Source organism: Salmo salar, chromosome 21 (assembly GCF_965601325.2).
Source record: "Salmo salar chromosome 21, fSalSal1, whole genome shotgun sequence".
In the NCBI taxonomy this organism is placed as follows: domain Eukaryota; kingdom Metazoa; phylum Chordata; class Actinopteri; order Salmoniformes; family Salmonidae; genus Salmo; species Salmo salar.
In genome coordinates this window covers 27,560,303-27,586,743 of record NC_138311.1, presented here as the reverse complement: position 1 = coordinate 27,586,743, position 26,441 = coordinate 27,560,303, and the positions used below count along the sequence as shown (strand labels likewise).

At 43.3% G+C, this 26,441-nt stretch overlaps 2 protein-coding genes across 5 annotated transcripts in view; one reads left to right on the top strand and one right to left on the bottom strand.

The window, feature by feature from the left end:
• LOC106582144 (amyloid-beta A4 protein) overlaps positions 1-14,449 on the top strand; it is a 36,147-nt gene extending 21,698 nt beyond the window's left edge. Inside the window, exons 5-17 of one of the 2 annotated variants that reach the window (XM_014164921.3) lie at positions 1,207-1,391; positions 1,598-1,794; positions 3,461-3,594; positions 4,959-5,033; positions 5,221-5,379; positions 9,654-9,773; positions 9,931-10,030; positions 10,259-10,326; positions 10,534-10,678; positions 10,823-10,876; positions 11,009-11,100; positions 11,334-11,480; positions 11,586-14,449. In XM_014164921.3, the coding sequence (XP_014020396.3) occupies positions 1,207-1,391; positions 1,598-1,794; positions 3,461-3,594; positions 4,959-5,033; positions 5,221-5,379; positions 9,654-9,773; positions 9,931-10,030; positions 10,259-10,326; positions 10,534-10,678; positions 10,823-10,876; positions 11,009-11,100; positions 11,334-11,480; positions 11,586-11,687 (1,578 nt within the window). In that variant the 3' untranslated portion in view covers positions 11,688-14,449. Of the gene's footprint in view, positions 1-1,206; positions 1,392-1,597; positions 1,795-3,460; positions 3,595-4,958; positions 5,034-5,220; positions 5,380-9,644; positions 9,774-9,930; positions 10,031-10,258; positions 10,327-10,533; positions 10,679-10,822; positions 10,877-11,008; positions 11,101-11,333; positions 11,481-11,585 lie in introns of both variants that reach the window. The other variant, XM_014164920.3, reaches the window with a different exon arrangement.
• Positions 14,450-14,614: 165 nt separating this feature from the next.
• On the bottom strand, positions 14,615-23,683 carry LOC106582145 (GA-binding protein alpha chain). 3 transcript variants are annotated; one of them, XM_014164922.3, is made up of 10 exons: positions 23,559-23,683; positions 21,897-21,999; positions 21,621-21,765; positions 21,302-21,386; positions 20,926-21,153; positions 20,533-20,727; positions 18,237-18,293; positions 17,515-17,643; positions 17,180-17,372; positions 14,615-15,355 (listed from the first exon to the last, which is right to left on the bottom strand). In XM_014164922.3, exons 2-10 carry the CDS (start codon positions 21,971-21,973, stop codon positions 15,145-15,147), a joined length of 1,320 nt encoding a protein of 439 aa, XP_014020397.1. In that variant the 5' UTR covers positions 21,974-21,999; positions 23,559-23,683; the 3' UTR covers positions 14,615-15,144. The 3 variants fall into 3 exon arrangements, with proteins under 3 accessions (XP_014020397.1, XP_014020398.1, XP_014020399.1); XM_014164923.3 differs by having other exon boundaries at positions 21,897-21,994; positions 23,559-23,658; XM_014164924.3 differs by lacking the exon at positions 23,559-23,683 and adding an exon at positions 22,421-22,438.
• Between the last annotated feature and the right edge of the window lie 2,758 nt (positions 23,684-26,441).

Below are 26,441 nucleotides of genomic sequence, written 5' to 3'. Positions count from 1 at the left end.
CAGAAGAAAAATAAAAATGGCTAGCCTTATGTGCACGCGCACGAGGTAAGTCAATGACACCAGGTCGACCGCTTACTGTTCCGGGTATTATTCAATCAAATTGCATTGTAGAAGCCTCAAACAAGGTTCTAATGACTGTTGACATCTAGTGGAAGCCTTAGGAAGTGCAATATGACATCACAGACACTGTAGTTTAGATATAACATCATTTGAAATGACTACAACCATGTGAAGTCAAACTTCCTGGTTGGATTTTTCTCAGGTTTTTGCCTGCCATATGAGTTCTGTTATACTCACAGACATCATTCAAACAGTTTTAGAAACTTCAGAGTTTTTTTTATCCAAGTCTACTAATAATATGCATATCCTACCTTCTGAGTCTGAGTAGGAGGCAGTTTAATTTGGGTACGTTTTTCATCCGGCCGTGAAAATACTGCCCCCTATAGTAAAGAGGTTAAAAGAGGGGTAGTGTCCTGTTACCACAGTGTGCCATGTCCAGGGATGGTCTGTGTTGAAGATTAGGTTTCTTACGTTTCCATTTTTGTAGCAGTCAGCATAAAGTGTCTCTGGATTGTCCATGAGGAGCTTCTCTTTGTACTCTTTCCGTGCCTTGTCATTTTAATATCTTTCTTTATCTCTGTATCTCTATCTCTCTCTCTAGTATTTTCTCCTCCTTTCTCTGCTCTCTCCACCTATCTAGTATTCTCTCCTCCTGTCGCTCTCTCTCGTATTCTCTACTCCTCTCTCCGCTCTCTATCTAGTGTTCTCTCATCTATCTAGTGTTCTCTCATCTATCTAGTGTTCTCTCATCTATCTAGTGTTCTCTCATCTATCTAGTGTTCTCTCATCTATCTAGTGTTCTCTCATCTATCTAGTGTTCTCTCATCTATCCAGTGTTCTCTCTCCTCTCTTTCCTTTCTCTCTAGTATTCTGGGAGAGTGTGTGCTGTGGTGTGGTGACTCAGAATTCTTTTGTCTCCATCCATCCGTCCCTGCAGGCCTGAATCCTCTCATCCCATCCTCCCTCCTTCAATTATTTCACAGAACTTGAGTCAAGCAGAGCTATAATTGTAAGGTTATTTTTTGCTTCATATGATTGTTTTTTCCTGACCATGTGACCTGACCAGGAAACCGTCTAGAGATGTGTAATTGCGTGTAAAGACCTGTGTCTCAAAAATCGATTCTTTCAAATTACTATTATTATCAGTCCTGTGGAGACCGCACCATGAATCTCCATGACTACGGCATGCTGTTGCCATGCGGCATCGATCGTTTCCGAGGGGTGGAGTTTGTGTGTTGCCCGGCAGACACGCATCTCGAGTCAGAGAGCGTTGAGCTGACTGAGTCTGACGTGTGGTGGGGCGGAGCCGAGACTGAATACACCGATAAAGGGTATACACACATGCGCACATATGCACACACACACACACAAAGGCACAAGCACGGGTGCATACAGTCAGACACAAACACACAGACAATTAAGCACACATATATAATCTTAAATGCTTACTCAAGTTCATAAACCAGTGGTTAAACACTTTTGACAGATAACCTTCACAACCAGACTACACACACTCAAACACCCACCCTCCCTCCAGCATGCTTCACCAGGCGGATCAGGGGGCTGCCACCACTGAGGATGATGAGGATGCCTTCGATAGGGACGAGGACGGTGACGGTGATGAGGATGAAGATGATGTGACTGACAAACGGGACAGTGGTGACCGCACCTCCGACATCGCCATGACAACTACCACCACGACCACCACTGAGTCGGTTGAGGAAGTTGTCAGAGGTAAGAACACGCCATGGATGGAAAGAGAGAAATACTTGTTGGTTGGTTTGTGGAGATGGATAAGATGGAGTGTGTATGTTTGAACATGTTATGTGTAAACACACACCCAAGCAGTGTGTGTGTTTGCTCTGTGTGAGTGTGTATGTGTACATAACATGTGTCGTGTGTTTGGTGGGCTCTCTGAGGTATGTAGGGCATGTGCTGAGTTGTCCCTCTGTGCCCCTTACCTTGGGCCTTGGGGACTGTCCACCCTGCTGTCTGCCTTTCTGAGCCGTCTGTCTGTCTAACACCGTCTACCTGTCTGTCTGATGTCTCTTAGACACTTGGAGCATAAGTGATTCAGTGGGGTTGGGTTAAATGCGGAAGACACATTCCGCTTGAATGCATTCAGTTGTTCAACTGACTAGGTATCCCCTTTCCCTTATGTACTACCAGCTCTGAAAGGGGAATATGTTTCTGTTCTAGATTAAGCAACACGTTGGTCAATGAAGGAAAATGGAAGGTCAATAAAAAAACACTGCATTCAGGCCTTTTATTGGTCTTTAATTTTCCTTCAATAGTAGTTATTAAAGATGAACCATCACTATGGACAGGTAATAACAAACGTTGAGAGGGTCTGAGTCCAGGGTCTGAGTCCAGGGTCTGAGTCCAGGGTCTGAGTCCAGGGTCTGAGTCCAGGGTCTGAGTCCAGGGTCTGAGTCCAGGGTCTGAGTCCAGGGTCTGAGTCCAGGGTCTGAGTCCAGGGTCTGAGTCCAGGGTCTGAGTCCAGGGTCTGAGTCCAGGGTCTGAGTCCAGGGTCTGAGTCCAGGGTCTGAGTCCAGGGTCTGAGTCCAGGGTCTGAGTCCAGGGTCTGAGTCCAGGGTCTGAGTCCAGGGTCTGAGTCCATCTCAGCTATTGAATACTGTGGGAAGTGCAGAGGGTTCCTATCAATATAGTCTGATCTAGTGGGTGTACAGACAGAGGTTAACTTTTCGATTAGGTCATTCTGGTTTAAAAAAAGAGATATAGAGACTTTAAGAAACACCTGAGAAATTAGGAACTATCTAAGCAGGTAAATAGCCATCACACTTCCTCCCTCCCTCACTTACTCACCTAACCTCTTACTCAGTCCATTACTTACTAACCAGCTCAATAACACTGGAGCTTATGAGTCTTGTGTGTGTGTGCGACAATATTTATGTATTGTGATTTATGCTGGTGTGTGTGTGTGTGTTAATGAGTTCATGTCCTAACTGGCTTAACCTAACAACAGCAGTCTCTCTTCATATGACTGTATCAGTGTACATGTGGGTTGAGTCTGTTTTCCTGTCCCTCTCTTTTCTGGTACTTTCCGCCCAGTTAAACACAACACTCCTCAGCGGGAGAGGATGACTCAGCGCCTGCCCTGATTCACTTATCTTATCTCCAGTCTCCCACATCACACACACACACACATCAAGGCAAACAGATATATGACCTGTCGCTCGCTGGCTGACAGGCTTAGCTGCTGTAATCTGTCTGTGCCGCCAGACAGGACTCGAACGTCTTAGTACAGTTTTAGATTACAGTGGCAGATAATGTAGACTTGTGGGAGGAGGATATGTCACTGTTGAACAGTTAACTTCTCTCTCTGGAACCTTTTGTGGACATCCACTTTCCGCTGTACCGCTCCTCCCCTCTCCCCCAGTGCCCACCACAGCCCCTCCCCCCCCTGACGCAGTGGACCATTACTTGGAGTCTACTGGAGACAACAACGAACACGCAGACTTCCAGAAGGCCAAGGAGAGTCTGGAGGCCAAGCATCGCGAGAGGATGTCCCAGGTGTGTGTGTTTGAGCTAGAGAGAGAGTCAGTCAGTTTTGGCACGTCACAGCATTAACAGTGAGAATAGTTACATTCTGCCCATAACACAGCATTAACAGTGAGAATAGTTACATTCTGCCCATAACACAGCATTAATAGTGAGAATAGTTACATTCTGCCCATAACACAGCATTAACAGTGAGAATAGTTACATTCTGCCCATAACACAGCATTAACAGTGAGAATAGTTACATTCTGCCCATAACACAGCATTAATAGTGAGAATAGTTACATTCTGCCCATAACACAGCATTAACAGTGAGAATAGTTACATTCTGCCCATAACACAGCATTAACAGTGAGAATAGTTACATTCTGCCCATAACACAGCATTAACAGTGAGAATAGTTACATTCTGCCCATAACACAGCATTAACAGTGAGAATAGTTACATTCTGCCCATAACACAGCATTAACAGTGAGAATAGTTACATTCTGCCCATAACACAGCATTAACAGTGAGAATAGTTACATTCTGCCCATAACACAGCATTAACAGTGAGAATAGTTACATTCTGCCCATAACACAGCATTAACAGTGAGAATAGTTACATTCTGCCCATAACACAGCATTAACAATGAGAATAGTTACATTCTGCCCATAACACAGCATTAACAGTGAGAATAGTTACATTCTGCCCATAACACAGCGAGAATAGTTACATTCTGCCCATAACACAGCATTAACAGTGAGAATAGTTACATTCTGCCCATAACACAGCATTAACAGCGAGAATAGTTACATTCTGCCCATAACACAGCATTAACAGCGAGAATAGTTACATTCTGCCCATAACACAGCATTAACAGCGAGAATAGTTACATTCTGCCCATAACACAGCATTAACAGCGAGAATAGTTACATTCTGCCCATAACACAGCATTAACAGCGAGAATAGTTACATTCTGCCCATAACACAGCATTAACAGTGAGAATGGTTACATTCTGCCCATAACACAGCATTAACAGTGAGAATAGTTACATTCTGCCCATAACACAGCATTAACAGTGAGAATAGTTACATTCTGCCCATAACACAGCATTAACAGTGATAATAGTTACATCCTGCCCATAACACAGCATATCAACACACACACAGGGTGACGGTAGCTGACCTTGGGTTTGTAATGTGATGATGCAAAGGTTCCAAATGAACAATGTTACACATTCCCAGTTACCTCACCATGTCATATTAGGGGCAGAAGCACTGGTGTGTATGCTGTATGTGTGTATGAGAGAGAGAGAATATGTATTTTTGAGAGAGAGAAGTATCCCTTCTCTGATGTGAACTGAAAGGTGTGTTTTCTGATGTGTGTCTCCAGGTGATGAGAGAGTGGGAGGAGGCAGAGAGACAGGCCAAGAGTCTCCCTCACGCTGACAAGAAGGCTGTCATTCAGGTACCTGGGCTGTGTGTGCGTGCGCAGTATATATAGTTTTTATTTAACCTTAATTATGACATGGAGTCTTGCTGAAACCAAGGTCTCTTTTACAGATGAGCCCTGTATACACATCAATACACATGCATGCCTATGTGAGTGTCAGTAATGTGTGTATACTAGTGTGTATTAATATTTCTGTGTGCAGCGCTTCCAGGAGAAGGTGGAGGCCCTGGAGCAGGAGGCAGCAGGAGAGAGACAGCAGCTGGTGGAGACCCACATGGTCCGGGTGGAGGCCCTGCTCAACAGCTGCCGTCGCATGGCCCTGGATAACTACCTTAGCGCCCTGCAGGCCAACCCACCCAGGGTATATACTGATCAAAAATATAAACTCAACATGTAAAGTGTTGGTTTCATGAGCTGAAATAATATATCCCAGAAATGTTCCATACGATCAAAAATATTATTTCTCTCAAATTTTGTGCACAAATTTGTGTTTCATCCCTGTTAGTGATCATTTCTCCTTTGCCAAGATAATCCATCCACCTGAGAGGTGTGACATAGTAAGAAGCTGATAAAACAGCAATTAAATTGGATTTAATCAAGATAGAGTGTGAAGATCCATTGTCATGTCATCCGCCGCCATCACCTCATGTTTCAGCATGATAATCCACGTCCCCATGTCGCAAGGATCTGTACACAATTCCTGGAAGCTGAAAATGTCCCGGCACCTGTTGCTGACAGGTGTATAAAATCGAGCACACAACTATTCAATTTCCGTAGACAAACATTGGCAGTGGAATGGCCTTACTGAAGAGCTCAGTGCCTTTCAACGTGGCACCGTCATAGGATGCCACCTTTCCAACAAGTCAGTTCGTCAAATTTCTGCCCTGCTAGAGCTGCCCCGGTCAACTGTAAGTGGCGTTTTTGTGAAGTGGAAGCGTCTAGGAACAACAACGGCTCAGCCACGAAGTGATAGGCCACACAAGCTCACAGAACAGGACCACCAAGTGCTGAAGTGAGTAAAAAGCGTCTGTCCTCAGTTGCAACACTCATTACTGAGTTCAAAACTGCCTCTGGAAGCAATCTCAGCACAAGAACTGTTTGTCTGGAGCTTCATGAAATTTGGTTTCCATGGCAGAGTAAGATCACAAGCCTAAGATCACCATGCGCAATGACAAGTGTCGACTGGTGTGGTGTAAAGCCTGCCTCCATTGGACTCTGAAGCAGTGGAAACGCGTTCTCTGGAGTGATGAATCACGCTTCACCATCTGGCAGTCTAACGGATGAATCTGTATTTGGCGGATGCCAGGAGAATGTTACCTGACACAAAGCAGAGAGCCAACTGTAAAGTTTGGTGAAGGAATAATGGTCTGGGCTTGTTTTTCATGGTTCGGGCTAGGCCCCTAAGTTCCAGTGAAGGGTAATCTTAACTCTACAGAATTCAATGACATTCTAGACAATTCTGTGCTTCCAACTTTGTGGCAACAGTTTAGGGAAGGCCCTTGGACCTCACAAGTCCTCAACTGGCAACTTCATTAAGTAGTACCCGCAAAACACCAGTCTCAACGTCAACAGTGAAGAGGCGACTCTGGCCTTCTCGGCAGAGTTGCAAAGAAAAAGCCATATCTCAGCCTGGCCAATAAAAATTAAATATTAAGATGGGCAAAAGAACACAAGAACACAGACGCTCTTATCCAGAGCAACTTACAGTAGTGAATGCATACATTTCATACATTTTCTTTCTTTTTTTTCGTACTGGTCCCCCGTGGGAATCGAACCCACAACCCTGGCGTTGCAAACACCATGCTCTACCAACTGAGTCCCACACGGGACCCACTACTCCGCCGGCGATGTTTTGGGTCGGCCTCTGGAATAAGTTCAATTGCTCTGAGGGAGAGTGAACAAAGGATCTGCTCCAGGGAAGTCGTATTCCTGGTCGTAATGCCTGTAGTCCCTTCTCAAAGTCAGTGTATACTGTATGTTGAGAAACATGCCTATTTTCCTCAAAAGTACGTAATGTCATGTTTCCAAAGGTACAGTATACGATACTACATATAGAAAGTTAATTATCTCACATCTGAGAAAAAATGTATACTGTTATACTTCTTTTTGATGAAATTCATGCTAATGTTGTTTTATTTTTGCTAGCGCCCAGTAGACTCCCATTCATTCCTTGAAGGAGAGCGCTCCTTGTCCCAGAGTCACCCAGAACACAACTAGTCTAAAGAAGGCCAGTTTTATTGCTTCTTTAATCAGAACATCAGTTTTCAGCTCTGCTAATACAATTGCAAAAGGGTTTCTAATGATCAATTAGCCTTTTAAAATGATAAAATTGGATTAGCTAACACAACGTGCCATTGGAACAGAGGAGTGATGGTTGCTGAATATGGGCCTCTGTACGCCTATGTAGATATTCCACCAAAAATCTGCTGTTTCCAGCTACAATAGTCATTTACAACATTAACAATGTCTATACTGTATTTCTGATCAATTTGACGTTATTTTAATGGACAGAAATGTGCTTTTCTTTCAAAAACAAGAACATTTCTAAGTGACCCCAAACTTTTGAACGGTAGTGTGTGTATAATATACACTGCTCAAAAAAATCAAGGGAACACTTAAACAACACAATGTAACTCCAAGTCAATCACACTTCTGTGAAATCAAACTGTCCACTTAGGAAGCAACACTGATTGATAATAAATTTCACATGCTGTTGTGCAAATGGAATAGACAACAGGTGGAAATTATAGGCAATTAACAAGACACCCCCAATAAAGGAGTGGTTCTGTAGGTGGGGACCACAGACCACTTCTCAGTTCCTATGCTTCTTGGCTGATGTTTTGGTCACTTTTGAATGCTGGTGGTGCTTTCACTCTAGTGGTAGCATGAGACGGAGTCTACAACCCACACAAGTGGCTCAGGTAGTGCAGCTCATCCAGGATGGCACATCAATGCGAGCTGTGGCAAGAAGGTTTGCTGTGTCTGTCAGCGTAGTGTCTAGAGCATGGAGGCGCTACCAGGAGACAGGCCAGTACATCAGGAGACGTGGAGGAGGTCGTAGGAGGACAACAACCCAGCAGCAGGACCGCTACCTCCGCCTTTGTGCAAGGAGGAGCACTGCCAGAGCCCTGCAAAATGACCTCCAGCAGGCCACAAATGTGCAGGTGTCTGCTCAAACGGTCAGAAACAGACTCCATGAGGGTGGTATGAGGGCCCGACGTCCACAGGTGGGGGTTGTGCTTACAGCCCAACACCGTGCAGGATGTTTGGCATTTGCCAGAGAACACCAAGATTGGCAAATTCGCCACTGGCGCCCTGTGCTCTTCACAGATGAAAGCAGGTTCACACTGAGCACGTGAAAGACGTAACAGAGTATGGAGACGCCGTGGAGAACGTTCTGCTGCCTGCAACATCCTCCAGCATGACCGGTTTGGCGGTGGGTCAGTCATGGTGTGGGGTGGCATTTCTTTGGGGGCCGCACAGCCCTCCATGTGCTCGCCAGAGGTAGCCTGACTGCCATTAGGTACCAAGATGAGATCCTCAGACCCCTTGTGAGACCATATGCTGGTGCGGTTGGCCCTGGGTTCCTCCTAATGCAAGACAATGCTAGACCTCATGTGGCTGGAGTGTGTCAGCAGTTCCTGCAAGAGGAAGGCATTGATGCTATGGACTGGCCCGCCCGTTCCCAAGACCTGAATCCAATTGAGCACATCTGGGACATCATGTCTCGCTCCATCCACCAACGCCACGTTGCACCACAGACTGTCCAGGAGTTGGCGGATGCTTTAGTCCAGGTCTGGGAGGAGATCCCTCAGGAGACCATCCGCCACCTCATCAGGAGCATGCCCAGGCGTTGTAGGGAGGTCATACAGGCACGTGGAGGCCACACACACTACTGAGCCTCATTTTGACTTGTTTTAAGGACATTACATCAAAGTTGGATCAGCCTGTAGTGTGGTTTTCCACTTTAATTTTGAGTGTGACTCCAAATCCAGACCTCCATGGTTTGATAAATTGGATTTCCATTGATTATTTTTGTGTGATTTTGTTGTCAGCACATTCAACTATGTAAAGAAAAAAGTATTTAATAAGATTATTTCTTTCATTCAGATCTAGGATGTGTTGTTTAAGTGTTCCCTTTATTTTTTTGAGCAGTATATATAGAGACAGTATATAGATATACATATTGTGTGTGTGTATATATATATACTCTCCACAGTGAGAGTATATGTACAGTATATAATGAGTGAGTATCTATGTACATTATACATGGTTAGGGATATATATATATATATATATATATATATATATATATATATATATATATATATATCCCTAACCATGTATAATGTACATAGATACTCACTCATTATATACTGTACATATACTCTCACTGTGGATACCCACTGACCAGTCATTTTCACTATAATTATAATCAAACACATCCTCACTTGTACACACACACGTTGTCCACATCAATATTTCTTATTTCTCTCTTTTAGTTTTTCTGTCTCTCTGTCCCCTTCTCTCACTTTCTCTCTTGCTCTCTCCCTCATTTCACTTTCCTCTCCTCCATCCCCTTCTCTCTCTCCCCCCATCCCCCCCCCCCCTCTCTCTCCCCCTTAGCCTCGTCAGGTGCTGGACCTTTTGAAGAAGTATGTCCGTGCAGAGCAAAAGGACAGACAACACACCCTGAAACACTACGAACACGTCCGCATGGTGGACCCCAAGAAGGCTGCTCAGATCCGACCCCAGGTACCCCCACTCCCCCCAACCAATATAATACACTACACTACCCATAAGCCCCTATGCTCACCCTTCAACCTACTATAATATACTACACTACATTCAGCCCATTCATTCACTCTGTGTCCCGTGTAACTCCTTTGACCTCAGCACTTCTGACTTCCAGGTGATGACCCACCTGCGTGTGATTGACGAGAGGATGAACCAATCCCTGGGGCTGCTCTTCAAAGTGCCCAGCATGGCCAACAAAATCCAAGACCAAGTTTGTGAGTGTCCGCCCTACTCCTACCCATATACTGCAGTTTCATGTTATTATTGAGTCCATACACAGTGTAATACTATATTGTGTTATTACAGAGATAATGTACCGACTATACTTTTTCTATTCTGTCTCCTTTTCCTTCTATTTTCCCCTTCTCTCTCTCTCTCTCTCTCTCTCTCTCTCTGTGTGTGTGTCTCTGTCTCTCTGTCTGTCTCTGTCTCTGTGTGTGTAGCGATCCTGATGCAGAGGGTTCAGTCAGAGCTGTCTCAGCAAGTCTCATCTCTGCAGAGTGATGCGTGGGTGAGTTTTACACACAGGCACGCACACTCTCATTCATAAAAATGTTACAATCTCTCCTATCTCACACACACCAGGGCTGGGACCAATTCAAATGGAAGGCAGTCAATTCAGGAAGTGATTTTAATAAAAAAATCTAAAATATAATTGTTATTGAAGTTTACTTGACACACACCCTGAAAGTCAGTAATGTGTATCCTGTGTTTGCAGACTGATGTCAGGGTGAGCTATGGGAACGATGCCCTGATGCCTGACCAGGCCTACAGCTCTGCCCCTCTGGACCCTGGTATGGGCCTGGACAGACTCCGCTTCATCCACCCAGAGAGTTTCAACCAACCCAACACCGACAACCATGGTAACACACTAACACAACAAGCCTAACACACAGCCTAGAAAACCACAGAAATACACACACAGAACAAGCTGTTTCATGCATTATTTATTGAATTGGTCATGTTCTAAAGCTTTTTGTCAGTTAATGTTTCCTCTGTTAAAACAGTTGAACCTGTTGACGCTCGTCCAGTTCCAGATAGAGGTCTGCCCACCCGGCCTGGTAAGTGTGTATGTGTATGATTGTGTTTATGCTGTATGGGTATGTTTGTGGTTTCGGTTGTGGTTGTGTTTGTCTCTTTGATTATGTGTGTATGTTTGGATGGTGTATGATGCTCTCTCTGTGTGTGTTGAGTCTCTGCCCTGAGGCCTGAGGAGTTCCCTGTGGTGCGGATGGAGAAGGGAGAGAGGCAAAGCGCCAGCTATGAAGTGCATCATCAAAAATTGGTACGGAAACATTCAGTACCTATACACTGGTACATGTTCGTACATGTATACATCACAAACTGGCTCAGTAGTTCACATGTTTATGATAGAAACGGGAACATTTCTATAATGGTTTATCTGTGCATTGGAGACTTGTAAACACAGTTCTCATCACAGTCTATACCTGCAGAAACACTCAACAAATACTCACCATATTCAGTTTTATTGACAGGTGTTGTGTTGATTATTACCAGGTGTTCTTTGCTGAGGATGTTGGCTCCAACAAGGGTGCCATCATTGGGCTGATGGTGGGCGGGGTTGTCATAGCGACAGTCATCGTCATCACTCTGATCATGCTGAGGAAGAAGCAGTACACCTCCATCCATCACGGAGTCATCGAGGTAAGACGGAAAGAGAGTGTGTGTGTGTTTGCGTGCGTGCTTGTGTTTGTCTGTGCGTGTGTGTTCTGTACCTGTGTGTTAACCTGGTGTGTGTGTGTGTTGCAGGTGGATGCTGCAGTGTCCCCAGAGGAGCGACACCTGTCCAAGATGCAGCAGAACGGTTATGAGAACCCCACCTACAAGTTCTTCGAACAGATGCAGAACTAAGGAGCTACCCTTTGATCCCTCACTGACCCTGAACCCTCCTTAACCCCTCACACCTAGGCCCCCGTTCCATTTTGGTCCCTAAACCCTTATCCTAGCTCCTACTCTTATTTTCAATGGATCTTAAAGGACTGGATAGGTGAAACCAGTATGACTGAAGCTCCACATAAATCTATTGTGTTATTATGTATAGCTACCCAGGGGTAGTGAAGGCCAAGGGGCTAGGAGCCAAAATGGAACCAAGCCACACACTCTCCATCCCTTCCTCGTAGAGTGCAGCACATCAACATCCATAAGCTGCCATTAGTCAGACAAGGGTATCCTTCTTCACCTACACATTTTTAGCCAATCACAGATGAGATCCTGTAGCGTTTGTACAAAATAGAGAAGCACATTGATTGATTTATCAGTCCATGTATCTGTGGGTTGGCCCTCCCCCACAGTACAGCACTCACATCTCTAAGAGGGCTAAACAGAGGCCTCATATACACCTGTAATCTTCCTCCCTCTGAAGCACTCTGCTCTCCCCCTCCTCCTCCCTCCATCTCTCCTGCGCACTCCTCTCCCACTGCCCCTCAGATGACGGCTGTGATGTTTTTGGTGATGACATAACAGCTTTTAGTGCTAGCGAAGGGAGGATGGGCTCAGTCTACCCTGAGCTCCTCTCTGCAGGATTATATCCCAAGAGTTTCAGGTTTGTTTTTCAGGAAAAACATATATACAAAAAAATATATATATGTCATCGGAAATATGTAAATGAAGAAATATTCAATGTTTTTATTTTGTGCAAAATGTATTGAAACAAGGCAGAGAAAAGCTCTAACTAAATGTAGTGCATGGTGATACTGATGACGGATATACATAGAGAACCTGGCTCCTGTCATGGGGACTGGGCCTCACATGTACACTTAGCAGGAGTGAACATTTTAGTGTCTTCTTTGATCTTGTGATATGAAGAGAAAAGTATTTCGAATCTGTTTTTTGTTGTCACAGAGACATGCTTTAAACAGAATCTGTGCTCTCCTTTGTTTTCTCCTCCCCATGCCTCATTCTGTCTTAGCTGCATGGGCTGAATGCTCTATATGTAATATAATATGAAGTGTAATAGTATCTGAAAGGAAGTCGATTGTGTTACTGTTTGCGTTCTATGCACTCATTTAGTCAGATTATTTACTGGTATTACTGCTATCTTTATCGGCATTCCCTGTCTGTTAACTGATATTCCATGTCCATAGAATTGTGTTTCAGCTCCATTCCTCATTTTATTCCAGAAATCTCAGTATTTCACCCTATCTTTCCAATTCCTATATCATCTGTGAATATAATTTATGGAAACAGAAATAATTCATATTTTTCTCAGGCTTTCACTCTTTCTTTCCCTCTCTCTGTCCCATAGACCCCCCCCCCCCCCCCAAACAGCCCTGCTCCCCATCCCTTCTCTATCACTCAATATCTCTGTCCCATAGACCCCCCCCCCCCCCAACAGCCCTGCTCCCCATCCCTTCTCTATCACTCCCTCTCTCTTTGTGCTGTGTCGGCTTGGTGTGTGCGGCGCTTTGGAGTTGGTGTGTAAGAGAGAATTAGATTAAGTTGATAGAGGGGGCGGGGATTGAGTGCGATAAAGATTAGAATGTACAAATCTGATATTCCCTGTCACCGTTCCTATCATCACTTGCACACACACATTCCCTCCAGTGTTTGATACATGTACAGTGTACCTGTGTTTTGTGGTGGATATCCCCCTTCTTGCTTGTTTTGTTGTCAAATCTCTCATTACGTCTCAGACCTCCTGGCTTTAAAAGCAGAGGCTAAAGAAATACTGACCTCAGACCAGTTTATTGATGGTAAAATTGATCTCGGACAAATGTGTGCGAGGTTAAATACAGGGACCTGGGCCTAGATTCGCAAAACACTTATTGTGCAAAAATAAGCTCCTAAGTGCAATTCCTCAACAATCTTATTTTCTTACGAACGTCTCATATCTTCTTACCATTTTTTAATTTTTTAAGATGTCTAGCTAGCCATGGCAAACGTGTTTAGCATATTCCTTACTGAAAATACTGTTCTAAAACACGTTCTTGGATTTAAAATAATCAATACTGAAACTTTCAGATGATGTTCAATTGCTTTCATGAGCTTTTTCCCTCACTGCCCTGAGTTTAAGACAAGGGTTTAGCTATATCTTGGAATTAAGAACATTATTTTCAAGAATCTAATATATCAATGTTTTTCTCAAGGCAAAACATAAGAAATAGCACAATTCCCCCCGCCCCAATAACCTTGGAGGAATAGCAACTTAATTTTCTTCTTAAATCTATAGTTAAGGAAGAAATGGCAGTTAAGAATACATTTAAGGTTTTGTGAATCTGGGTCCTGATATGGAGGGCACAACGTCAATGTTTAGATTGAAATGTGTTATGTAGAACAGATGTCATTGTCTGTTAAGTAGTGTGTTACATTTCTATCTGCAACATTCAGAATGTTTCACCTCACTGAACACACCTCAGATCTGGGATCAGTATTTAGAGGCAGTAGTAGAGACCAGACATACCAGCTCTCAAAATTAAGTCAAACTACAGCCTCCAATAGACATGAATGTGACATTCATATTGTGCAATTATTCCACAGATCTACACACACACACAAACTGAATCAGGTAAATGTGTTGTCAAGGATACTCGTGCTATCTTTCATTAATTCTGACTTTTGTTGTACCTTTACAAAGCTTTCTACACACATCCCATCAATAAAAAAAATGTAATGTACATACAGATCTCTGTTCTATTCATGACAGAGCTTGAATCATGTGTGAATGACAAGTGTTTTTTTTATAGGAGGAACTATAAAACATTTGAACACGTTATCATGGCGCAAAAGAGTGTGTTTGTGCATACACATTACATCGGAGCAATGTTACACTGAGTCCTTAGGAAAAAACGTGAAACTTTATTCCCCCTGGAGGACAGAAAATGTCCAGCTCATCAGGGAAAAAGACACTCAAAATAAAATACAAAACAGATCATTTATAAATGGAAAATATGAAAATACACTGTCCTTGTGGCTATCAAAAACATGGAGAACCGGTATATACAATGGAAACGATACTAAGCTACAGATAAATGAACAAAAAAAATGCAAAGCTCATATTTCAAACACAGACACTCTTTCACTCAAATGCTCATGCACACACACTGAGGCACACTAACGCTCATGCACAATATCCACAGACACTCTCCCGCCCTGGTTAAAATAAGAAAACAACCTCCCCATCCTGCCTCAGCCCCGTCTCCAATCAAACCCAAAGGAGTAGGATGAAGTTGCCCATAGACACTGTTTTAAGGTCAGTTTATCATTTCCACCGTCTAATGGTTAAGCTTAGGGCTGGTCATAGTAGTCTGATCCTAGATCTGTGCCTATGGGCAACTTATACCCTTATGAAAGAGCCCCAGGCTCCTCCCCCTCAGCTGTCCTGTGTGGAGGTGTACACAGTGGTGATGGGCTGGCCAATTCCATGCAACTGAATGCGGGCCAGCTTCTTCTGCTCACACTCAGTCACCAGGTTGTTGAGCTCAGCAGCGCTGTAGCCAATCAGAGTCCTCAAGTCACACACAAACTTGTAGACAAAGCGCTTGCCCTGCACCTTGCTGATCATGTCCCCGTCATAGTAATACCTGAGAAAATAATCAGATTAAGTATCCTTTTACACCCATACCTGTATAGGGATTGAAAATGGCAGATTTGTGCACCGATAAGCACCTAAATTGGAATGCAGTGGCTGTACAGTAACATGCTATAAATGGCCAGCGCCCAGGCTCTACGTTTCACAGCGCTGTATGGGTTTTGACTGACAGCTGTTCTGAACTTGAGCATTGCACACGACAAGAAGTTGCCCACATCCCTCCCGCTAATTGGGCAACTTTTGCAAATGTTTTGTTATCGGAGTGAGAGAAATGCTGTAAAGAGGACTCAATGTATTTTGAAAGATGAGATGTTGAGGATTATAATAAATACCACTGTGATGCCATACAAGCAATCCAAACTGTCCAAATGTGCACTACACATTTCCATATCATAATTCAAAAAGGCACTTGCACATCTGAGCGATGTTTTTTGCAGGTGCACGGTAACAGTTGAATAAGATGAGAAAAAAGAAGAAACCCGCACACTGCTCTTGATAGTATCACTGCTCTTTACTAAGCTTTACGTGTCGACCTCACGGCCATCGTCAGAGCTTGTGAGTTTTTTTTATTTATTAGCACCCTTATGTAGACATAGCTCCACCCACATCCGTTCCATGCACCGAATGGGGTGGAGTCGAGGGAAGATACGCGTCACCAAATATAACAATGTGCATTTCATAAATATTCTAATAAACACATTTGTAAAACCACGTTGTCCTCATTGTGGTTTTACAGACGTGTTTATGTAAACACATTTATTAGAATATTTATGAAATGCACATTGTTAAATTTGGTGTATGGAACGGATGTGGGTGGAGCTAATTCTGATTTTTCCTTTCTCACATTTCCATGAAACACTCATGTCGTTTACAGTGTCAACGTTTATGATCACTATATTCGAGGTACAAGATGACATGGCGTCATACCCTGGGTTGTTCTGAACAGAATACTTCAGTCTATTTTTAAGATCATTTGTTGTGGAACACACACACCTGAATCTTTCTATGTGCACCAAAATATCTACGAATAGCCTTATGAAAGCCTAACACTAAGATTGGATTTTATAACTTAGCTGGTCATGTTGGCAAAAGAACAAGCTTTCAAATGATGCCCACCAGACCCAGATTGCGATTTATAAATGGGCCGTTTTTGGATTGAGTAAACAACAATAATTGTGTGATGGGGATACAGGATTGTGTTCCAAACAAAACAACTACAAGTGTGCTTGCTCTAGTTCCTCAATGGCACAGCTAGGAGAGCTAAAAAAAAAGCACATTATAGTTCAATTACGTTTTTCATAAAAGAGCATTGAAATGACTTAGGATTTGTGCACTTAAGGAGAAGTGTGTGTCCACTTGGAGACACCAGTTAGTCCTCTCACTCAAATCCTTGTCATTTGTTTTCTTCTTATGTTGCACCTACCACACATTTTACAGGAATATCCTAATCATGTGACTGAATGTATTCACAGTATGTTCATATTTAGTTATCAACAAATGCGGCGAAAAGTACAGTAAATGTAAAATGAACAAAAGGTTTAGAGTGTAATGTTTGAATTCAGTCTTGTGTCAGGTTAACTGTTGTTTACGCACATTTGGTCTAATCATTTTCCCATAACCTACAAACTGTTCCCTTTCAATTGCTACCATGCTTATGCATATGAATTTCATATTTCTTCTGTAAGAAACCTTTCAATTTAGCCCTATCATAGGCCAAAGGGCTCAAATAAAACAAGACAAGAGAGTTCAAGACATAAGATAAGAGATTGAATTTATGCAAAGGAAATTTAAGAGAGGAAAATGGGAAAACAAATACCTGAGTGCTCGGCTGAGTTTCTCGTAGTTCATGGTCGGCTTGTTCTTGCGGTGGCCCCATTTCTGGGCCACCAGTTCAGGCTGGTTGAGTTTGAACTCCCCCTCCTCTCCCACCCAGGATATACAGTCTCTAGCATCCTTATCCGTCAACAGCTCCAACAGGAACTGCCACAGCTGGATCTGACCATTGTTACCTGCAAGGACAGGTGAGAGGACGTTTGTGTGTGTGTGTGTACATCCACATCAGATTTGAGCACATACACTTACACCATTAAGGCGCTCATAAAAAACATCAAGACTTATGCTCTTCAGGTGTACGCACACATGTATGCGTACCTGTGCGGTTGCCAGGTGAGCTGCGTTCCTCTCCTCCGGAGATGCGGGGTGTTTTGGGGCCGCGGCTCTGCTTCAGCACCTTGATGGTGGTGTGCGAGGTCTGCACAGCGGCCGGGATGATCTGGACCTCTGGTGGCGGAGACAGAAGGTTCAAACACTCAAAAACATACATGATTGAGTTAGACACTGATCTATGGTCAGTTTGGTGTTCCTAATTAAAAGTGCACACAGAGAAAATGATATAATGTGGTGGTGCTTACTAACGGGGAATAAACTGTAAGCTATAAAAAATTTCAAAAAAAACACCAATGTTTCGCTTTATATATATATATATATTTTTATATAAATAAAACGAAACATTGGTGTTTTTTTTATAGCTTACGTATATATTATATATTATATATATATATTATATATATACTGAAGCATAAACCCTGCGCTCCCCCGGTAATTTATTGGGTAAAAAACAACCAATGTTTCGGCATTACCGTGCCTTCTTCAGACCCTGAAGAAGGCACAGTGATGCCGAAACAATGGTGTTTTTTTTCTTTTTATAGCTTACAGTTTATTTCCCGTTAGTCAGCACCTCCACATTAAAATCATTTTCTCTGGGTGTGCGCCAGCTCATGCTTTTTATTACAGGCAACAACTCACACAGAGGAAAGATAGTGTGGTAGGTGCATTCAGGGTGACAGTGAGTCAGAGAAAGGAAATAAACGTACGTTGGTCAATGGTTACTGTGGCCTCCTGGCCAGACTGGTCCTGACTGGCCAACACATCTGTAAAGAACAGGGACAGATACAGTATGAGCTAAAACCAACTTCAATTAACATGCTTGCCCAGGCTCTCAAACCCCTTTTCCTAGCCTCTATCCCTTCAGAATTTTCAGATCTGAACACACTGGGAACAAACTGGTTGAATCAATGATTTCACATAATTTCAATGAAATCAACGTGGAATAGACTCCACGTAGCCGATGTGAGTAAGACCAGATGGATTAACAATACGAACACTTAAGAGCATGCGCTGACCAGTTGGCTAGTGTCTTGACTGACGACATGTTCAACCTCTCCCTTACCCAGTCTGTAATACCTACATGTTTTAATCAGACCATCATAGTCCTTGTGCCCAAGATCGTGAAGGTAACCTGCCTAAATGACTACTGCCCCGTAGCACTCACATCTGTAGCCATGAAATGCTTTGAAAGGCTGGTCGTGGCTCACATTAACACCATCATCCCGGACACCCCCGGACACCCACTCACTCCAATTCGCATACCGCCCCGACAGATCCACAGATGATGCAATCTCTATTGCAATCCACACCGCCCTTTCCCACCTGGACAAAAGGAACACCTATGTGAGAATGCTGTGTCCTCCAAGCTCATCACTAAGCTAAGGACCCTGGGACTGAACACCTCCCTCTGCAACTGGATCCTGGACTTCCTGACAGGCCGCCCCCAGGTAGTGAGTGTAGGCAACAACACATCCGCCACGCTGACCCTCAATGCGGGGGCCCCTCAACGGTGCATGCTTAGTCCCTTCTTGTACTCCCTGATCACCCACAACTACGTGGCCGCGCACAACGCCAACACAACCATTCCGTTTGCCGACGAGACAACGGTGGTATGCCTGATCACCGACGACGATGAGACAGCCTATAGGGAGGTCAGAAACCTGGCATTGTGATGCCAGGACAACAACCTCTCCCTCAACGTGATCAAGACAAATTAGCTGATTGTGAACTACATGAAACAGAGGGCCAAGCACGCCCCCATTCATGTCGACTGGGCTGTAGTGGTGCGGTTGAGAGCTTCAAGTTCCTCTGTGTCAACATCACTAAGGCCCTATCATGATCCAAACACACCGTAACAGTTGTGAAGAGGGCATGACAACGCATCTTCCCCCTCAGGAGGCTGAAAAGATTTGGCATGGGCCCTCAAATCCTCCAAAAGTTATACAGCTGCACCATTGAGAGCATCCTAACTGGCTGCATCCCTGCCTGGTATGGCAGCTGCTTGGCATCTGACCAGAAGGTGCTACAGAGGGTAGTGTGTAGGGCCCAGTACATCACTGGGGCCGATCTCCCTGCCATCCAGGACCTCTATACCAGGCGGTTTCAGAGGAAGGCCCTAAAAAAATGGTCTAAGACTCCAGCCACCCAAGTCATAGACTGTTCTCTCTGCTACCGCACGGCAAGCAGTGCCAAGTCTGGGACCAAAATTCTCCTGAACAGCTTCCATCCCCAAGCCATATGACTGCTGAACAGTTAATTAAATGGATACCCTGACTATTTGCATTGATACCCTTTTTTGGGGGGCACTGACTCTACCCACACACTACCCTTACACTCCAACACACACTACATATGCTCACACACAAGCACGCATATTGACACCACACACACATTTCCACACACACTGCTGTTCTGTTTATTATCTATCCTGATAGCCTAGTCACTTTTACCCCTACCTACATGTACCTCAACTACCTTGTACTCCTGCACATTGACTCTGTACTGGTACTCCTTGTATATAGCCTCGTTATAGTTATTTTATTGTGTTACCGTTTCCTTTTTTGATTGTGCTATTTTTTTGTCCTTTTTAACTCTGCATTGTTGGGAAAGGGCTCGTAAGTAAGCATTTCACAGTAAAGTCTACACCTGTTGTATTTGGTGCATGTGACGGCAGGTAGCCAAGTGGTTACAGCGTTGGGCCAGTAACCGAAAGGTTGCTAGATCAAATCCCCGAGCTGACAAGGTAAAAAAATCTGTCGTTCTGCCCCTGAACAAGGCAGTTTACCTACTGTTCCTAGGCCGTCACTGTAAATAAGAATTTGTTACTAACTGACTTGCCTAGTTAAATAAAAAATAAATAAAATAAATGTGACGAAAATAATTGTATTTGATGTCTGTTCTCAGTGGGAAGGGACCAAGCATGTGTAAACAATATGGTTATTATGGCTCTACTTAGGCTAGCCCTTAACCCTAACACACTAACTCAGTGACTCACACACTCACACTTGCGAAGCAGCTCCAGGTGGCTCCAGAGGATCTCTCCACTGGGGACCCTCTGCAGGAACTCATCCTGGGTTAAGAGGCAGAGGTGGCGACCCATGATGTGAATCCCTCCCACCTCCATCTCGTCAATGCTGAACTCCTTCATCACCCACACTGCCCAGTGGATCACCTGGTCTGCCGTCCACTGTACTGGGTCTGAGAGGAGAGACACATTACAAGAGTGTGATGATGCGGACTACAGCTTTTTTGTCTGTTAAAAATGTCAAGGCAACTGCAGCAAACTGGCCTCACTCTGTACAATGGTGTGTAACTGCCTGATTAATTATGTTTTTGTGTTTCAGAGTGTGCGTGTGTCTGTGTTGTGTCTTATTCGTGTGTTTGTGTACTCATCACCGTAGGGTATCCCCAGGCGGACCTGCTCCTTGCGGTAGCCCTCCAGTGCGGCGGCCCAGCGGGTCACCTGCTCCGACGTGTCGTCTGACAGGGAGGAGCGCTCCACTGCGATTAGCTGGCCCTCCTCCTCCATCAGGGTGCCCTCTTCCCCTGCTGCATCTGGGTCGATCACCACCTCCACCGTCTCCACCGGCTTCACGATCTCCAGGATGTTCAGCTTCTCCTCGCCTGGATGAAAGGAGGCGGGGGGTGAGTGGAGGTTAGAGTGATTCAATAGTATCGACAGTCTAATTGTTATGGTGCAGCATTTGTGTGCGTCTATAGTTTGGGTGCCTGGGTTTTGATAAAGTCTTAGTGCAGAGTCTTATGTGTGTACCTGGCTTGGTGATGATCTGTAGGCTGAGTTGCACTGTGCCATCGGTCTTCACTCCCTGATCAAAGAGGCTGTGGTCTGGATGTAGCTGGAAAGACAGAAAGAAAGTGGACAGGAGCGGGAGAGAGAAAAGGGCAGATTAATAAGAGAGGGGGGAGCAAATGGGAGGGTCAGAAAGGGAGATCAAAATAAATGAGATAACGCTAAACATATTTCTCCATCAAATGATAAACTCTAAAACACATGAGACTCTCCATTAGTATCAGGTCTGATCAGGTTGGACAGATATTTCAACCCCTTAAATACAGGCCTCTATCAGTACCTGGATGTCCTGTAGACAGATCTCATATCCGTCCAATGGCATCTGGATACGGGGCTCCAGGAGCTTCTTCAGGTTACCGATTGGCTCATTGATGTCGATGTCCTGTTGGATCAGATCGGCTGATGTGATGGTCTGCTCCTCAACCCTGAAAATGACACAACCACACAAACAAAAACACACAAACAGTAACGTTAAGTCATCAGTAGTAGGGAGGGAGCTGGGTTTGAATTGATGGGCTTATGGGTGCCTTTTCACATTGTAAAATATATCACACACCCCTCCTCCAGACACTCCTGTTTCTCCTGTCCATCGATCTCGATCTCTATCATCTCCTCGGTCTCGCTTTTAGACATCGCTGTACACCAAGATTAAACCTATTCTGAGGAAAAGACAGGCAGGGGGTAAGTATCAATCAACATTTAGATTACATCAATTATTTTCAGATATTATGTTAAAAATACATACAAATGGCTTCACATCAGATATCATCAATTATAAACCAGGTCATTTGAGCCCTGGATGCTGATTGGTATATTTAAGCAATATACCAATCAGATGTGGTGTATGGCCAGTATACCATATGGCCAATTTACCACAGCTAAGGGCTGTTCATGGTCACAACACAACATGGAGTGCCTAGATACGTATATTGGCCATATATCACAAACCGGGAGATGCCTTATTGCTATTATGAAACATGTTACCAACGTCATAACTGTGGTATATTGTTTCATATACAATTAAAATAACATTGAGGAATAGCAACAATTGTCACTTTAGTAAAACATTTACTAAATTACCTTGAATGCATTTCATGAAAAGTGGAATTTACCAAGTAAAATGCTTTAAAAAAAATCAAATCTACAAGGTTCATGACCAGTGACTGACAGTTTTGATGAATAGAGTTCATCGGTTTCTCATTGGGCGGCAGAGAGTTGTGTGCGCTTAAGTACTAACTCCAGGGCGAGGCCTCTCCAACGCATAGGCCTTGCGGTGGGCCATTACTTTATAAATCATGACATAAACTTGATCAATTTAAAGCAAACACTTCGTGTGTATATATATATATATCGGTACGAATGCACATTATACGCGTAGCATAGCTCTACAATGTTGTAGCAATACAAAGCTCGCTAGCCAGCATATTTGTCAGCGATGTTACGTGGAGGGGTGAGGCAAGCGCCAAACTGGGGTCGTGTCTCATGTGAAACACACAATTGATACTGACTGTAAAAAAACGTATTCACTAAAATAACTGATTTAAATGTCGATGAAAATATACTATGAAACTTATAATCTGGAAAACTTTGAAACGGAAATGGAAGAAACGGAAACAAAACAGCAGAGGGGCAAACGCAAAGGAGCCGGAAATCCTGGCTAAGTTTACAGTGTTGTCTAGACTTCCGAGAGCGGTGAGGGGAAAATTCCGGAGTAATTTGCTCGATTATAAAATTAGATTTAGCTAGCTATAACATTAAGAAAGCGTATTTATATTTGGCTAACCGTATAACGTATCAACACGGCGAACTGGACCGCACAAAGCGCAAGCTGTCGTTGGCATTAGCTAACACTATACCTAGCTAGCTAACGTTAATAGCAAACGTGTCGAAAGTTGGATTTTGGATATGAGGTACATCGTAGGCAAGTCATTTTAGAAAGCTATTTTGTCGTTGTAAAGTCGTCTGAAAACTATTCATTTCAGTAGTATTTAGGATTTGATGTTATTGTTTTTAGTTAGGTTAATGCATCCACCATGGCATGTGGCATAACGTTAGCGGATCAACAAGCTAACGTTAGTTAGCTAGCAGCTAACTAGCAAACATAGTTTGATACAAAAAGCGGGAAGACCGGTAAGGCATAGTGAAAGAAGATACACTTCCTGTCATATGTTATGGATTTCATATATATATACACATTTAAAATAGTTAATGCTCATACCTCTTCAAATGTACACTCCACGATTGTGGACTTGCTATGAGTCGATGTAGGATAACAAGCTAGCTAGCCTTCACTCAAATCGAATTCATGCAAGTTTTTGGTCAGCGAGGGGGCGGGGACAAGCTTGCCTTTTAGACAGACCGGCGTTTACTCTTGTAAGCAAATACATCATGATATTTGTGTGAATTTGGTTGTAATTAATTATGTGTATGTATGTGATGTTTGATAGCAAGCATAGTTATTGATTTTTAGCATTTAACCCACTTGGAACAACAGGCTGTTGTAGATAAGAACAGTCGCTGTATGCTTGCACTTATGTATTGAAATAAACCAGCCATCAGTAATCCTTATTCCACAATGTCCCTCCCATAGATATCCTAGTAAAATCTACATTTGAATATGTTATTAATAAAATCCCTAAACAAACATGTAAAGTGAATGAGTTCTTATTACAGAAGGATGTGTTATTAATTTCAAAGTGTTATCTAGTATACACTTGTACTTGAACCCCCCTTTGTAGATCTGACTTTGCTGATACATGTAACTATTTTATTGAGGAAAAGTGTACTTACTATGCCTTACTATGCCTGTGATATGTTATCTTAAAATGAATGCACTAACTGTCAGTCGCTCTGGATAAGTGTCTGCTAAATGACTAAAATGTAATTATCTAAATAGTATCCTTATGCTGCAGTGCCTGTTCATAATGAATACATATTGTATGTAATGTTGATATATCTTGTACCAGTAAGTGACATCTGCATAATGCTCAGACACCTCAAACATGCCCACTCCAAAAATAACACTACCAGTAGACATTTCCCAAGGGAAGAAATAATTTGATGGGGTGTACAGTAAGCAAGGAGTGGGTGGTAGGCAATAGACTGATTTCAGACTAGGCAACACATTCAGTAGCCATGATCAAATCTAATTTTATTTGTCACATGTGCTGAATACAACAGGTATCAACCTTACAGTGAAATGCTTACTTACAAGCCCAACCTTTTAAGGATCTGCCCCTTTTTTTCAATTTTTGCCTAAAATGACCCAAATCTAACTGCCTGTTGCTCAGGCCCTGAAGCAAGGATTTGCATGTTATTGGTACCATTTGAAAGGAAAAACTCTTGGAAGTTTGTGGAAATGTGAAGGGAATGTAGGAGAATATAACAGATCTGGTAAAAGATAATTCAAAGAAAAAAAACAACCGTTCTTTTGATTTTGTTTTGTACCGTCTTTGAAATGCAAGAAAAAGGCCATAATGTATTATTCCAGCCCAGTTGCAATTTAGATTTTGGCCACTAGATGGCAGCAGTGTATGTGCAAAGTTTTAGACTGATCCAATGAACCATTGCATTTCTGTTCAAAATTTTGTGCCACGACTGCCCAAATGTGCCTAATTTGTTTATTAATAACTTTTAATGTTCAAAATTGTGCACTCCCCTCAAACAATAGCATGGTATTCTTTCATTAAATAGCTACTGTAAATTGGACAGTGCAGTTAGATTAACAATAATTTAAGCTTTCTGCCAATATCAGATATGTCTATGTCCTGGGAAATGTTCTTGTTACTTACAACCTCATGCTAATCGCATTAGCCTACGTTAGCTCAACTGTCCCGTGGAAGGGACACCAATCCCAAAGAAAATGCAGTTTTAAGAAAATACAAAAAAAAGTAAGAGAGGAAAAACTAATAATTAAAGAGCAGCAGTAAATAACAATAGCGGGGCTATATACAGGGGGTACCGGTACAGAGTCAATGTGTCAATGTGCCGGAGCACTGGTGTCGAGGTAATTGTGGTAATTAGGTACATGCAGGTAGGGTTATTAAAGTGGCTATGCATAGATAATAACAGAGTAGCAGCAGTGTATGGGGGGGTGCAAATAGTCTGGGTAGCCATTTGATGAGCTGATCAGGAGTCTTATGGCTTGGGGGTAGAAGCTGTTTAGAAGCCTCTTGGACCTAGACTTGGCGCTCCGGTACCGCTTGCTGTGCGGTAGCAGAGAGAACAGTCTATGACTAGGGTGGCTGGAGTCTTTGAGAATTTTTAGGGCCTTCCTCTGACACCACCTGGTATAGAGGTCCTGGATGACAGGAAGCTTGGCCCCAGTGATGTACTGGGCCGTACGCACTACCCTCTGTAGTTCCTTGCGGTCGGAGGCCAAGCAGTTGCCATACCAGGCAGTGATGCAACCCGTCAGGATGCTCTCGATGGTGCAGCTGTAAAACCTTTTGAGGATCTCAGGACTCATGCCAAATCTTTTTAGTTTCCTGAGGGGGAAAATACTTTGTTTTGCCCTCTTCATGTACATCAATCAATCTCACAATATCTCACAATATATTACAATTATAAGCCAATTTCAGTGTTTGTATGGTATCTAGCTAAAGGGCCAGTCAAGTTATGGGGCATATCAAGATTACCTACAAAGTTTAAGGATAGCCTTGATTTCTATGCGCAACAGAGCTCCCCTGATCATTTCTGATAAGATGGGCCAACTATTCCACTTCTTCCATTCTAGATTTATAAAAGCTTTTGACACTTCATTGAAGTTCAACAAAAATATTCATGATTGATTGATGCATTGCTTTCTGTTTGGGGTTTTAGGCTGGGTTTCTGTACAGCACTTTGTGACATCGGCTGATGTAAAAAGGGCTTTATAAATCAATTTGATTGATGTACGTTGTAAGCTGTCAGTGTTTGGTACAGGGTGTAGTGTTGGTTTTCTATGCTCTCTGGTAGTATAAAATCAGTGCACAAACGAGACCGGAAGTGTATAATTTGTGGCGTAAAAAGTCTATTCACACCAAAGATATTTATAAATAACCCAAGATAGTTCATGTGTGTCCTTTACAGTGGGAGCAAATTAAGCAGAGTGGGCAGAACT